Source organism: Protopterus annectens, chromosome 15.part0 (genome assembly GCF_019279795.1).
Source record: "Protopterus annectens isolate FY-2018-M chromosome 15.part0, PAN1.0, whole genome shotgun sequence".
Taxonomy (NCBI): Eukaryota; Metazoa; Chordata; order Ceratodontiformes; family Protopteridae; genus Protopterus; species Protopterus annectens.
The window spans coordinates 436,417,269-436,430,007 of NC_056749.1; the positions used below are offsets into that span (position 1 = coordinate 436,417,269).

The 12,739-nt window shown below is 38.9% G+C and overlaps 1 protein-coding gene across 1 annotated transcript in view; it reads left to right on the forward strand.

Annotated features, from left to right (window-relative positions):
* ANKRD46 (ankyrin repeat domain 46) overlaps positions 1-12,739 on the forward strand; it is a 155,225-nt gene that overhangs the window by 34,580 nt on the left and 107,906 nt on the right. Inside the window, exon 3 of the mRNA XM_044057177.1 lies at positions 2,177-2,510. Coding sequence (XP_043913112.1) covers positions 2,200-2,510 — 311 coding nt within the window. The 5' untranslated portion in view covers positions 2,177-2,199. The remainder of the gene's footprint in view (positions 1-2,176; positions 2,511-12,739) is intronic.

Below are 12,739 nucleotides of genomic sequence, written 5' to 3' on the forward strand. Positions count from 1 at the left end.
GGAAGCTGTATTCTTGGCCTTAGACAATGCAGCTTTAACCTGTGCTGCAGTAATGTTGGGTGCCTGGCATTCTTCCGGTATTGAGATTGATCCTTTTGGGGTAAAGTTGTCAATATCTGTTGGCTCTGTATAAGAAGTATCATTGTGCAGAAACTCAGAGCAAATCTGGGTATTGCCATGGAGATTATTGATATAATTATAGAAGGCTTTGTGGTTGGTTTTAGTGTTTGACGCAATTGTGCCTTCATAGCTGGCTTTGCTTTGGAGGTTTTGATGAGGGATCTCAAGTTTTTGTTGAGGCTAATAAGGGAATTTTTCCATTCTTGGGACTTCACTTTTTTCTGCAACAGTTTCTTCCATCTGTTGTAGAGTTTATTAATGGTAGGGGACCACCAGACTGGCATCCTTTTTTTGGAGGAGAGCATCTTGGTTCTGTTTGGTATGGCTAGTTCCATGCATTTATGTATGTGTTCGTACAGTGCATTAGGGTATGATTCAGCAGTCATGCATCTATTTTCTATTGGCATGGGTGCCGTGAAGTTAGCCACATCTATTTTTAGGAGTCCAAAGTCAGCTTTGGAGAAGTTTTTCCATGGTGGGTACCTTTTCGGGCGGTGTGGGTCAGATGTGGGTTTCCATGGTGATCAGTTTGTGGTCGGATCTAACCAGGGAGGAATTGACTACTGGTGTAGAGCAACGGCTGCCCGTATTAGTAATAACCAGGTCAAGGATGTTGCTTCCTCTAGTGGGGGCAAGAATGAGCTTGTCCAGGACATTGGAATTGATGAATTCCAGGAAGCGTTGGGCCAGTGCATTGGTGCATGAGTAGTTTTCCCGGCTAATGGAGGGGTGGTTGAAGTCACCTAGTATGAGTGTTGGGTTGGATCTTAATAGTTTCCAAGGTGCTTAGGAATGTGGAGTGAGTCTTGGGACATTGTTGGGGACCTATAGCAGGCTACAACCTGAATCGCCGTCTTACCCAATGTTAGTTGTACCTGGAGTATCTCAGATGCGTTTTGCTAGGCTACTTGTCTGGAGGTGTGCATATCCTTTACAAATATGGAGACGCCACCACCTTTGGAGCTTCGGTCCATGTTCTGGGGCCTAAAGGTGTGGAATGAGTTATAGCCTGGTAGCGCAGGGGTGCTTTCTGCTGCTTTTAACCACGTCTCAGTTACAGCAAAAATGTCGATGTTCTGCATTTTGAGGAGTGGTTCGAGCGAGTGCATCTTGAGATTTAGACTTCTAGCATTGAGCAGCATGACCCTCAGATTACATTTATTTATAGCTGTACAGTCGTCATTTGGTCTTTGGAACACCGCCTAAAAAAAGGCACTATAGGGGTGAGCAAGAGCCTTAGCCAGTACCCGGAAACCCAGGGGTGACAGATGCAGGCCATCTCTGGCAAAGCATTGAGAAACTAAGCCAATTGTTGAAGTCAGTCATTTTCTGTTTGTATTGTGGTATCATTCTGGGCAATGGTAGGATGCTGCTCAGGGCTAGGGTCATACCTGCCTGGGTCACATAATCCGAGATCTCCACCATATCTCTTTTCATGTAGTCCAGGGAGGTGCGTTTCAGGTCATTTACACCCATATGGACATTGTACTTGTTGTGGAGTGACCTGAGTGCATGTGCTGTGTGTCAGATTCTGGCATCTGATAGACAGCTGACTACTACCTTCTCCTTATTCAACCTAGTGAGTGGGACATCAGTGTGCCTCACTATCGATTCACCTATGATTATTGTATTGGGCAAGCTGTTTTGCCTTTTTAAATCTCTTCTTCTTGGAACTTCTTTTCAAATAGAACATACATCTCAGAGGAGTGCCCATGATTTCTTCAGCTTAGAATTAGTAGTGTTGCATTTTATGTCAAATTATGGGGCTACAGTTCTGCTTAAAATTTAAAGGTTAGTATGTTTTAGGACGGTTGTCTTTTTACAGGCTTGACCAGTTTTTGGTAGACTTATTTTTGCTGAATGTGATTTCCAATAGATTTTCAAATAAGAATATCTGCTTTTTTTCTAATAATGTTTATTTATTTTAATAAAATGGCAGACAGAAAAGATTATGAATTTCTGCACTTTAATGTACTATAGCATAGATCCGCAGTCTGTCCCACAACCTAGGAGGTGGTCTGCATTAAATCTTTTTTTTTTTTTCTTACACTTGCAGGTGTGTGATCCTGAAGTGATAAAATGTCCTATATTTTTGTAAATGACTCCTCTCAGACCAATATTCCACTGTTGCAAGCTTGCATTGATGGAGATTTCAACTACTGCAGACGTCTAGTAGAAACTGGTTTTGACCCAAATGTTCGGGATAGCCGTGGCAGAACAGGTCTTCATCTTGCTGCAGCTAGAGGAAATGTAGATATTTGCCAGCTTTTGCACAAATTTGGTGGGGATCTGCTGGCTACTGATTACCAAGGGAACACAGCTCTTCACTTATGCGGTCACGTGGACACAATCCAGTTTCTAGTATCTAATGGTCTTAAAATTGATATTTGGTGAGTTTTTTTTTTTTTTTTTTACCAGAATGTCCAGCGATTTGAAATTTAATGCATTGAGTACCTATTGATCTGATATTGTCATTTTCATTCATTCCTCAGTTTTTAGGATAAACTGCTGGGTTCAGATCTGATCCTCGTATCCGACTCGGCCACTTTTTCCAGCACGTGTAACACAAACTCTCACGCATACCTCAGGTCTTGTTTGCTGCTCCTTATAACTGCAGAGCAGTAGGAAATGATAAAATAACAGAATCTGGGACTCAGACAAAGGAACAGCAGTTCCTACAGCATCTTTCAGTTCTTCCAAGAGTTGAACAAGGAGGGGGTTGGTGGGAGGGAAGTTGAGGAAGAATGAAAATGGGCAACACAGATGGAATGTTATTGTGAGTACACAACATTTTTTATCTGAAGTTGTCATTTTCATTCATTCCTCAGCTGTTGGGACAGAGTCCATAGTACCAAAATCCTGGGAGAACTTTAAGGAAGGATATTCCTGAGCACCACTGAGCCAAAAGCCACACTTTCCCTAGAGACCAGATCCAATTTGTAATGAGCAATAAAAGTATGAGGATTAGCCCAAGTTGCGGCTGCACAAATATCATCCAGTGAAGATCTAGATAAAAAGGCTGAAGAAGTTGCCATAAACGTGGTGGAATGTGCTTTTGGTAAAGGCATGCCCAATTTTTCATTAACAAAGGTATTGCAATCAGTTAATCATTTGGCTAGAGTCACTTTATAAACCGGTCTGCCTAATTTTGATTATGAAAAAGAAACAGATAATTGCTCCAGTTTCCTCAGTTTTTGGTTCTATATAGATAAAACCGTAATTGTGTGTGAACATCCAAAAGATGTAATGTACTCTCCTTTATTTGAGAAATTTGGAAAGAAGACTGGAAGGTTGATAACTTGATTAATATTGGACTCTGACACCACCTTTGAGAGAAAGGAATGATTGGTCCATAAGTATACTCTATCCTTATGAAAAATCAAATAAGGAGGTTTAGATGATGGGGCCTGTAATTCTAATACTCTTCTGGCAGAGGTTGTGATGCCCACCACTGCTACCAATATGTGGTGTTCAGTAATCAAAGAGCCTGAATCCTCACCACTGACATTGTAGAGGGACGTGCACTTGGAATACAAATGGACACACTCAGCATTTCCAGATGCAGACCTCTCTCTATTAAATACAGTTTCCCTTAAGAGCACACAGGGAACACACTCAGTCCAGGGTCTGGATGTCTCTGTATCTGTCTCCCTCCAGGTCCTCAGTAACACTCCCCACTGGTACAGCTGTAGGGTTAGGTCCTCAGCCAAGTGTCCAAGTCAAGCTGTAGGGTTAGGTCCTCAGCAGAGGCCAAGCTGTAGGGTTAGATCCTCAGCCAAGTGTCCAAGCCCAGCTGTATTGTTAGGTCCTCAACAGTGTGTCCAAGCCAAGTCCTCCATCACCCTCTCTGTGAACCCAGTGCTTCATTTGTAACACAAGCATCTTGTATAAATCAGTTTGATAGTCAAAGGACATATCATTATTTACAGAACTCTAGTTGGCTATGCTGTTACTTGCCCACATTATTTACAGAACTCTAGCTGGCTATGCTGTTGCTTGCCCATGTAATCACAGATGTAATAGCCACTAAAAAGACAGTTTTCCAGCTCAATAATTTTAGTTCACACTTAGCTGATGGTTCAAATGGAGATTAGGTTAAAGTTTGCAAAACAATGTTCAAATCCCAAGGATGAGTGGGAGCCTTTAATGGAGGTCTAAATAGGAAAGATGCTCTTAGAAGGCCTTTGCAAAGTTATTTACTCCTATATGAAAATTGGAAAATGGCAGCTAATTGTACTTTTACAGTAGAAGAGCTGGTGCTTTCAATGAAAATTTGAAGTTAGAAATTCAAGAACTTTAGGAGTCTGTACTGAAAAGGGATCTAAATTATTTTGCTACACCCAAATGACAAATCTTTTCCATTTACTTTTTTGAACTTTCCTAGTGGAAGCTTTGTGGGATGATAAAAGAATGTGACGGACAGAGAAGGAGAGCCTGGACTGTCTAGCGATCAATGGAACTGGATAAACCATGCGATCAATTTCAGGCCTTGAATTTCTGGATGACTCACATCTGTCAGGTGAGACAGTAGGTCTGGAGTTGGATCAAGGATCAAAAGAGGACGAAGAAGATGAGGCCAAAGAAGAGGAAACCAAATCTGACAAGGCCAGTAAGAAGCAATGAGGATAACTGTTCTTTTCATTCAAGATGCTTTCTGAAGAAATTTGGGGATTAGGGGTAACGGGGAGGTAGGCATAAAGGAGACCGGGGGGGGGGCAGTCGTGGAGTAGAGAATCCTGTGGTGACTCCCCCGTAAGGTGGATCAGGGCAAAGAACCTGCTGCACTTGTGGATGTGAGGAGATCCAAAGAGGTCACAGCAGTTATCCTAACAATCGAGGAAGGATTAAAATGGACAACATAGATAGAATGTTATAGTGCATACATAACTTTTTTAAGGTTATGATTTATTATAAAACTGCATTTTTTCTGAAACATTAAAAGTTTGAAGCTGTTTTTATAAATGGTTATTGATTTCTTACTGCAAATTGATAGTGTATTTTAGTTCACATTGTATATTTGGAAAGATGAATATTTTGAAAATATTACAACATAACAATATGGAAGAAGGCCTTATTGTTTCCTTGAGCACATCCCATGAGATGACTGTTCTGATGTTGCCTTAAAATTCTTCATCTTGGTTAGCAAATTCATTTAAACAAAGTGGAAAATGAGAGTATGTAATAAGACTAAAGTAAATATCAACAGTGCCTTGAAGGAAAATTTCACCTTGTGACCTAGTATTTACAGCTATGAATTCATATAATACACAGTAGTTTTACTTCTCTGGAAGAGATTGTAATTTACTTGTTTGGATTAGGGAAGGTGGGTTAAATGAAGTTGCTGTTCAGCAGTAGAGAAACTAAATGAAAAAAAATCTAACTGAGTCAGCCTAATCAGTTATACTGACTTCCAGGTTGCACCTCTACATGTCTACTCTCTGCTTGAAGTATATCAGCATAGCCGATAGGAACCTAAACACAAAATAGCAGGTGATGCATATAGCTGCAGTACATCTATTTGAGTAAGTTTAGGCAGCAGTAAAATAAGTAAATGTTTCAGGTTGATTATGTGATTTTGTGGACCTTCCATAATGATCTGAGTGAAACTGTGTGTAAGCTAACTGTTGACCTAACAGTGGCATGACTATAGTTGTACCAAGTTTGGCGTAGCTGGTCTTTATTTTTTTAATTTCTTGTGTCACTTTGACCTTATTTTACCAACCTAGCCCCCACTGTCCCATGTCTATGCTACACCAGCTAATCTCCTACTCCTCCAACTTACTCCTTGGGCCAAACCTGGATTCTAAGGGTGTCCTGGGGGCTCAGCTGCCTTTGTATCCATTCGAGAGGGTCTTTATATGCCCTATCCATTCCTTTTTGTTGTCTCACACTCTCATTGACTACGTCCGAGGGAAACTTCATTCTTTGTACCGTGTCTTCACTAAAAGGTTCATCAATGAACACCCACCTGTCATGCTGTCCCACCCAGGATGGGCATGCCCATCTCTACCTGCCCCTCAGTCAGTTACCCAAGTTACTAATTGAACCTAGGTCTCCTGGGCGGTAGTCGGGCATTATCCCCGTTTTCCACCAGAGCGGCCTAGTTTGGATTAGTCAGTGTTTTTCTTTGCTAAATTATAATGTACGATATACCAATCCTAAATTTATACAAATGAAAATAAACCATACAAACACAATCTCAGTTGTAAACATTATACATTCTATTCTGACACAATTGTAGCTGCAAACATTATATATCACTTGTAATATATCGAGTCATTGTCCGTCAACCATTACATAACTCATTCAGTTTAAACCTCATTCCTCTTCTCCATGTATTGATCCCACACTTCCCATTTTTCCTAAGTAATTTGCTCCTACGTTTTTCTAAAGCTCCTAATTCTAGTTGTTTTATCTATGTTACTATCTTTGCTACTTCTAGTAAAGTTGGTTTAGACTTTGATTTACATTTTTTAGTAATTGCTTTTTTGGCAGCCATCATAATTAGACTCGGCAAGGCCTTGATATGTCTAGGCAATTCCAATTCTGTATCATAGCTCAGTAAGGAAATTATTTTTGTTACATCAGTTTGCTCACCCAGCATCTCTGACAGAGCAGTCTGCAAGAAATTTTGAGAGAGAAAGACAAAACACAGGTACCAGATGAACAGCACGGTCTTCACCTCAGAGCCAGTAGTATGTATAAAAAGTCGAACTGTCTCAGTAGAAGGAAAATTCTTTTTTCCAAGGACAAAGTGAGTGCTTTCACGACCTTCCAGGTCACTTCATCAGACTTAATAAAACATCCCATACCTTCCTTGGTACATACTTTCAAAGTGACCAATCAGTTAAGACAAACAATTAAATATTTATATCCGATTCAATTAATTTAAAAATAGTAGAAAAAAAACAAATAGACATAAAACTGTTAAAAACAGTATGCAAGTTCAAATGTGAATGTCTATAGAACCATGTGGAAGGGAATTAGTGCTTTAAGGCTCTTGCCTATGTTTAAAAGACAGATAACTAACAATGTGAATATGTAAAAAATCCTATGGTAGAAGCCTATGTATCAGTATGTGAGAAGCAAATAAGGGAAGCATTTAATTCAGATAGAAGAGCTGTATTTTATAACTTGAGAAAAGAATAATATGCTCTATATGACCTGAGGGAAATGCATTCAGTGGAAATTAGACCTGCAGATAAAGGAAGGATACTCTGCTATCAGTCCTTGATAGGGAGGGCAATCTCTAACGTGCCGTCTAAATAAGTTCTTGGGGTTTTCCCATTCTATTACCTTTACCTCTCTAGTTATTTGCCCCCAATACCTTGGTTCCTTTGCCATTTTTCTCCAGTAAATTCCAGCCCCCTCTTGCCTATTGTCTGTACCCCTAATTGCAATCATCCATATGGGCAGAATCTACTTTCTCCATTCCCTTGTTGGATTAGTTCTTAGTATACTTTTTGCTACTTTATGAATACAATATTCTGTATGATTGTTATTCTGCTTAAAGGTCTGCATCCAAAATCCCAGTCTTTCCTTGTTTCTTGAGCTTCCCCCCTGTTTCATCATCTTTTTCCTCTTTGAATTATAGTTTTCTACTTGCACAGTGTATAGGAGCCTTAACTGTGTTGCTCTGAAATACCCCTTCAAATTGGGTAATCCTAATCTGCCCTGCTCTATTGAAAGAATAAGATTATCCCACGTGACTCTTGCGATCTTCTCTTCCCAGACAAAATCCTTCAGCTCTTTATTAATTGCTATCTACAACTTCTCCTCTGGTTGATAAAAATATGCCTGACCTGTGTATAAGATTAAAAGGACTAAAACATTTTAACTGCTTGTATTTTATTATTGATATCGATATAAGAGCTTCAATTTCTCAGTTTTTAAATTATTTTTTGTTTAGTTTCCTTCTCTGTTCCCGCATATCCTTAGCTGCCACACTAGAGTAATTTTTAATCCATACTCCTAAATATTTCATTTTTCATGTCCCCATAAGTATGGATATTGCTGCACCAATTTGTGTGTGGGTACATAGTTTACTGCAATTGCCTTGTTAGCTTCATTAATTTTCTATCCCGAAAAGATGTGGAACTCTGTCAGTATGTTCCACAGCACTGTAATGTTCCTTTTTGGTTTTAATAATGTAAAATAATGTCACCTGCAAACAGAGCAACCTTTTCTTAACTACCATACCAAGTATATATTTGAATTTCTAAGTCCCTTATTTTCTTTGTCAGTGGTTCTAAATATAATGCAAATAAAGGAGAGAGAGGACACCCCCCCCCCTTCCTGGTTCCTCTGCTCAAGCAGAGATCATCACAGAGGACCCCAGCCACTTTAATTTTCACCACCAGTTCCTCATAATCAACCTTATGATTTTATCAGGGAATGCAAATGTTTCCATATCTTTGGTCAAAGTCCCAGCTTACTCTGCGAAATGCTTTTTCTGAATCAAGACCCACCAACAACAGTGATATTTTCTTACTTTCTGCTTCCCTGTGGATCATCAGTGTTCTTTTAATGTTATCAGATGTTTGCCTCCTTTCCACAAAATCACTTTGATCAATGTCTATCAATTTTGGCATCACTTTTGCCATTCTTGTTGCCATTATAGACTTTGTAATCATGCATTACTATTGAAATGGGCCTGTATGAAGGTGGATCTGATGGAATGTTACCCTGTTTAGGTATTACAGCTACCACAGCTTTCTTCCAGGTTGTTGGAACTTCTTTTAATATATCATTGAATAAAACCTTCTAGGTCCTTATCGGGTTTTCCCCTTCCTAGCTTCCAAACTTCCACAGGAATACCATCTATTCCTGGGGGCTTTCCTGTAGATTAGTTATACTTTGCCATTTTTATCTCCTCTTCTCCTATCCTAACTGTTAGTAATTGAGCCTCCTCTACCTCTAACCTTGGCATATTTAATTCTTCCATAAACATTTCTGTTTGTGCCTTTTCCATATTTCTGTGCTTTATACAGCCTTTTATAGAATTTTCAAAATATTTCTAATATGTCTACAGGATCCCTTGTTATCTTCCTTGTTATAGGCTCCCTTAGCTTGGTGATGACCCTTTCTACTTACTTTTGTCTGAGTCATTGTACTAAAACTTTTTGTGCTCTAGAGTTATCATCAACACACAGTTGCATAACAGCAATCTTTCTAAACTCCTGCATATTATTGAGGTTATCCCTTGTTTGTTTAGCATTGTGCGTTTGCTTCTCTTCTGGTTCTGTGAAATTCCCCTTATTGTGCAGTACTTTAATATTTGTCAGTCCCTCTAAATGTCTCACTTTTTTATTTCCATCCTATTTTTAAACTCCACTTTAATTTTATCCCAATCCCTAGCTGTATTTTCAGAGGATATATCTATATTTTCTAATAGCCCCTGAGTAATTTCCAGTACCCACTGCTTAAATTCCTCTCTTTTCAACAGGTGGGAAAGCTCCTGTGTCTCATTTTTATTTCATTACCCTGTTTTTTTTAATATTAGTTATTGGGTGAGTATTAAGACCTTCGATTAAATGCATATGTTCATGTGAAATGTAAATTCTGTCTAGCCTAGCTCAGTTTTTGTATCTTGAGGAATATGTAAATTCACTCTGAACTCCTAGTACTGAATTCACCTCTTCTATGCCAAATATTTTCTTAAATTTCTTTAAAAAATTACCTTCCTTTGTTGTATTTTCCCTTCTGGGCCCTCCAGCACATCTTCATTATTGCAAAACAAATTCCAGTCTCCACCTATAAGTAATATTCCTTCCTGAAAGCTGATTAATTCTCCCAGAATTTTCTTAAGCTCCATTATAGCAGTTTTTGGTGAAATATAAATACATACCAGTGTAATCCTCATTACTTGCCATTAGACCCTTGATACTACAAATCTACCATTATTGTTCTTTTTATCCTCCTCTGTTACTATTTTAGCTCTTTTTATCCTCTTCTATTACTATTGTAGCTCTTCTTGCAATTAACATAAGTACCCCTCTCTTCCTTTGCCCCATGTATTCCACTGAGTAACCATCCTGAAAAACGTTCTTTTCAAATTTATATATCCAGTTCTTTCCAAGTGTGTCTCCTATAAAAAAAAGTCTTTTGGCTTTTCCTGGTTAGGGGTCGCCATAACTGATCACCAGTCTGCAGACTGATTCACAGTGGTGTTTTTTACTGTATCGAGTTGCCACCCCATGCCTAACCTTCACATAAGGCACACACATAACACCCACACACCTACCTGCATGCCTTTAAAACTCACTTGTCCACAGGGAGGACCTGCAGACTCCACACAGAAGGCACTCCAGCCAAGAATCAAATCGGAAAACCTATCAACTTAATAACACACAAAACTATATACATCTTCCAGTATTGAAGTTTTATCTTCCTAATAGGAATACATGTTCCAAAATGACAGTCTCACACACAGACTCTAGCTAAGCTAAAATAAAGGTTATCCATGCTAAGATGCATGGTATAGCCTGTGGCTCTATTAAGTGCTGTCTGATTTTTGTCTTATCTTTATAGCTTTCTCAGCTAGGAAAACGCTTTAATGCTTTCAAAAAACACTTTTTTCCAAGCCATTTCTCTTTATGAGATTGCCTGCTAGAGATATGAGAACCAGACACAAAACTGTTTATTAGAAAAAAAAGCCTTATAATATTCATATTTTTTTCATTTACTTGTTTTCTCATAAAACTTGTTACTATATTAAGCTAATGTCCTTAACCCAGTCATTACCCTATGCAAAGATGAGAAAAAGCACACTAATTTTTCTTTTGTCATGCTCTTTTAAGCAGATCTTTTTTTTACATCACAGTGCTTATGTTTCCTAAACTGAACAAGGAGAAAGAGAGAAGAAGGGAGAAGTAAACAAAAAGAAAAAACAGGAGCACCCGTTTACATTAGTATCCATATTACAAGAACATGCAAAGAAAATCATGCACCATTTAAATAGTATTAAGAAAAAAGTTGTTTTACATAATTAACCTTCTCCCTCCTCTTCCCCTCTCTTGAATATTTTCCAAACATTAATGAAATGAAGTAGGGCATATACTTTAGAATCCCCTACAAGTTTAACAGAGTCCAAAAAAGTCCAATATTTCCATATTTTCTTGTAATATCACATTTCAGAAATATAAGTATTGCTTTGTAATTCCCACATTTGTCAATTTCCAAGTTACTGATATTCTGCAAACGCTAATGACATATGAAGTACAGCATATGCTTTAGAGTTCTGTACAAGTTCAAGAAAGTCTAATATTTCCAGATTTTCTTATTCTATTCCTGTTCATCTCCTTCTCTCAAACCCCGTCTCTGCTTCATTTCCAACATACTGTTGATTCTTCTAGTCAACTCTTCTGCTTTTTTCCCCCTCTCTCAAGCATTTTCTAGGACATAATTCTGCTCTTGGTTGTTTCCTTTTTAAGAGCTTCACAGAATGCCCATCTGACAGCCAGAACATTCCTTAAAGTCCCAAGATACTTGTCAACATTCATATAAGAAAGACTTGGTATTACCTCAAAAACATATGGAAACAATACATTCAGTACTTTGAATTGTACTTTCTGTTTTTTACCCTTCATCCAGAGAAAGTGCTTTTGTAGTTGGCAACAGTAGTCAGCTCCAACCTAAGGCTAACCTTCTCCATCCTGTGTTTGAACCACACACTAACCATAGATGCATTAGCAGTACATGGAAGTCCCACATTCTCCCATTTTGGAGTACATGGCACATGGCCTAAGAAGATCAGGACCCTGCATTAAATATAAGAGGATTATGGTATCTAAATATTTCCATCACTTCTCAAGCCAGGAACTCTGCGAGTGGTAACATATAATAAAGCCATGTGTAGTGCATCCGCATGCAGGGAGAAACCCATTCCTAACTCTCTGCAAGGTAGACCTTGTCATTAATTTGGACATTAATCCTCAAGCAGCCTACAGCCACAGTAAAAAGTATTCACTATGCCTAAGTAGGTCACTGGCGAGCAGATGAGACTTTCTGAGGACATGTGGAATGGGGGGCGTCAGAGGGGAGCTTTTTGCATCACCAGTCACCAGATACAGAAGTTTTGCTTTTGCCTCCCCTACTTGGATGACCAGTGTCTTTTCCATTCACTGAAACCAGAATCTCTATATGCCTTCTTGCCTGTTCCTCTCATACCAGCAGTTCTCATGAAAGCAAGAAAGAGAAGGACAAAGCTTATCCCAGATGTTGTACATTAAGCAGTCAACTAACCAACAATTGGGACTCTTGATTCAACACAATTTTAGAAGTCAAAGGCCAAAAGCATGGATGACTTTAGGTTATCGCTTTACTTGTTCTTTCCATTTGTCATCTAGATTCTACAGGAGAACTAAATTCCAAAGAATCATGTGTGGCCAGTTGAAAATGATTCTCAGTGTCAGTGTGGGATCTCTCTCTCTATCTAGATGGTGTCCGTTGGGGGAAGAGTTGTATAGAGAAACCACTTTGGGTATTGTCTGTAGTACACAGATCACAGACTGCTTGCCGTGTCAGGACTAGCCACTTGATTTGGTGATGTAAAAATTTACTCTCTGTAATTTGATCACATTGACTAATGTTGCTAACAACAGGCATGGGTGTTTGCCAG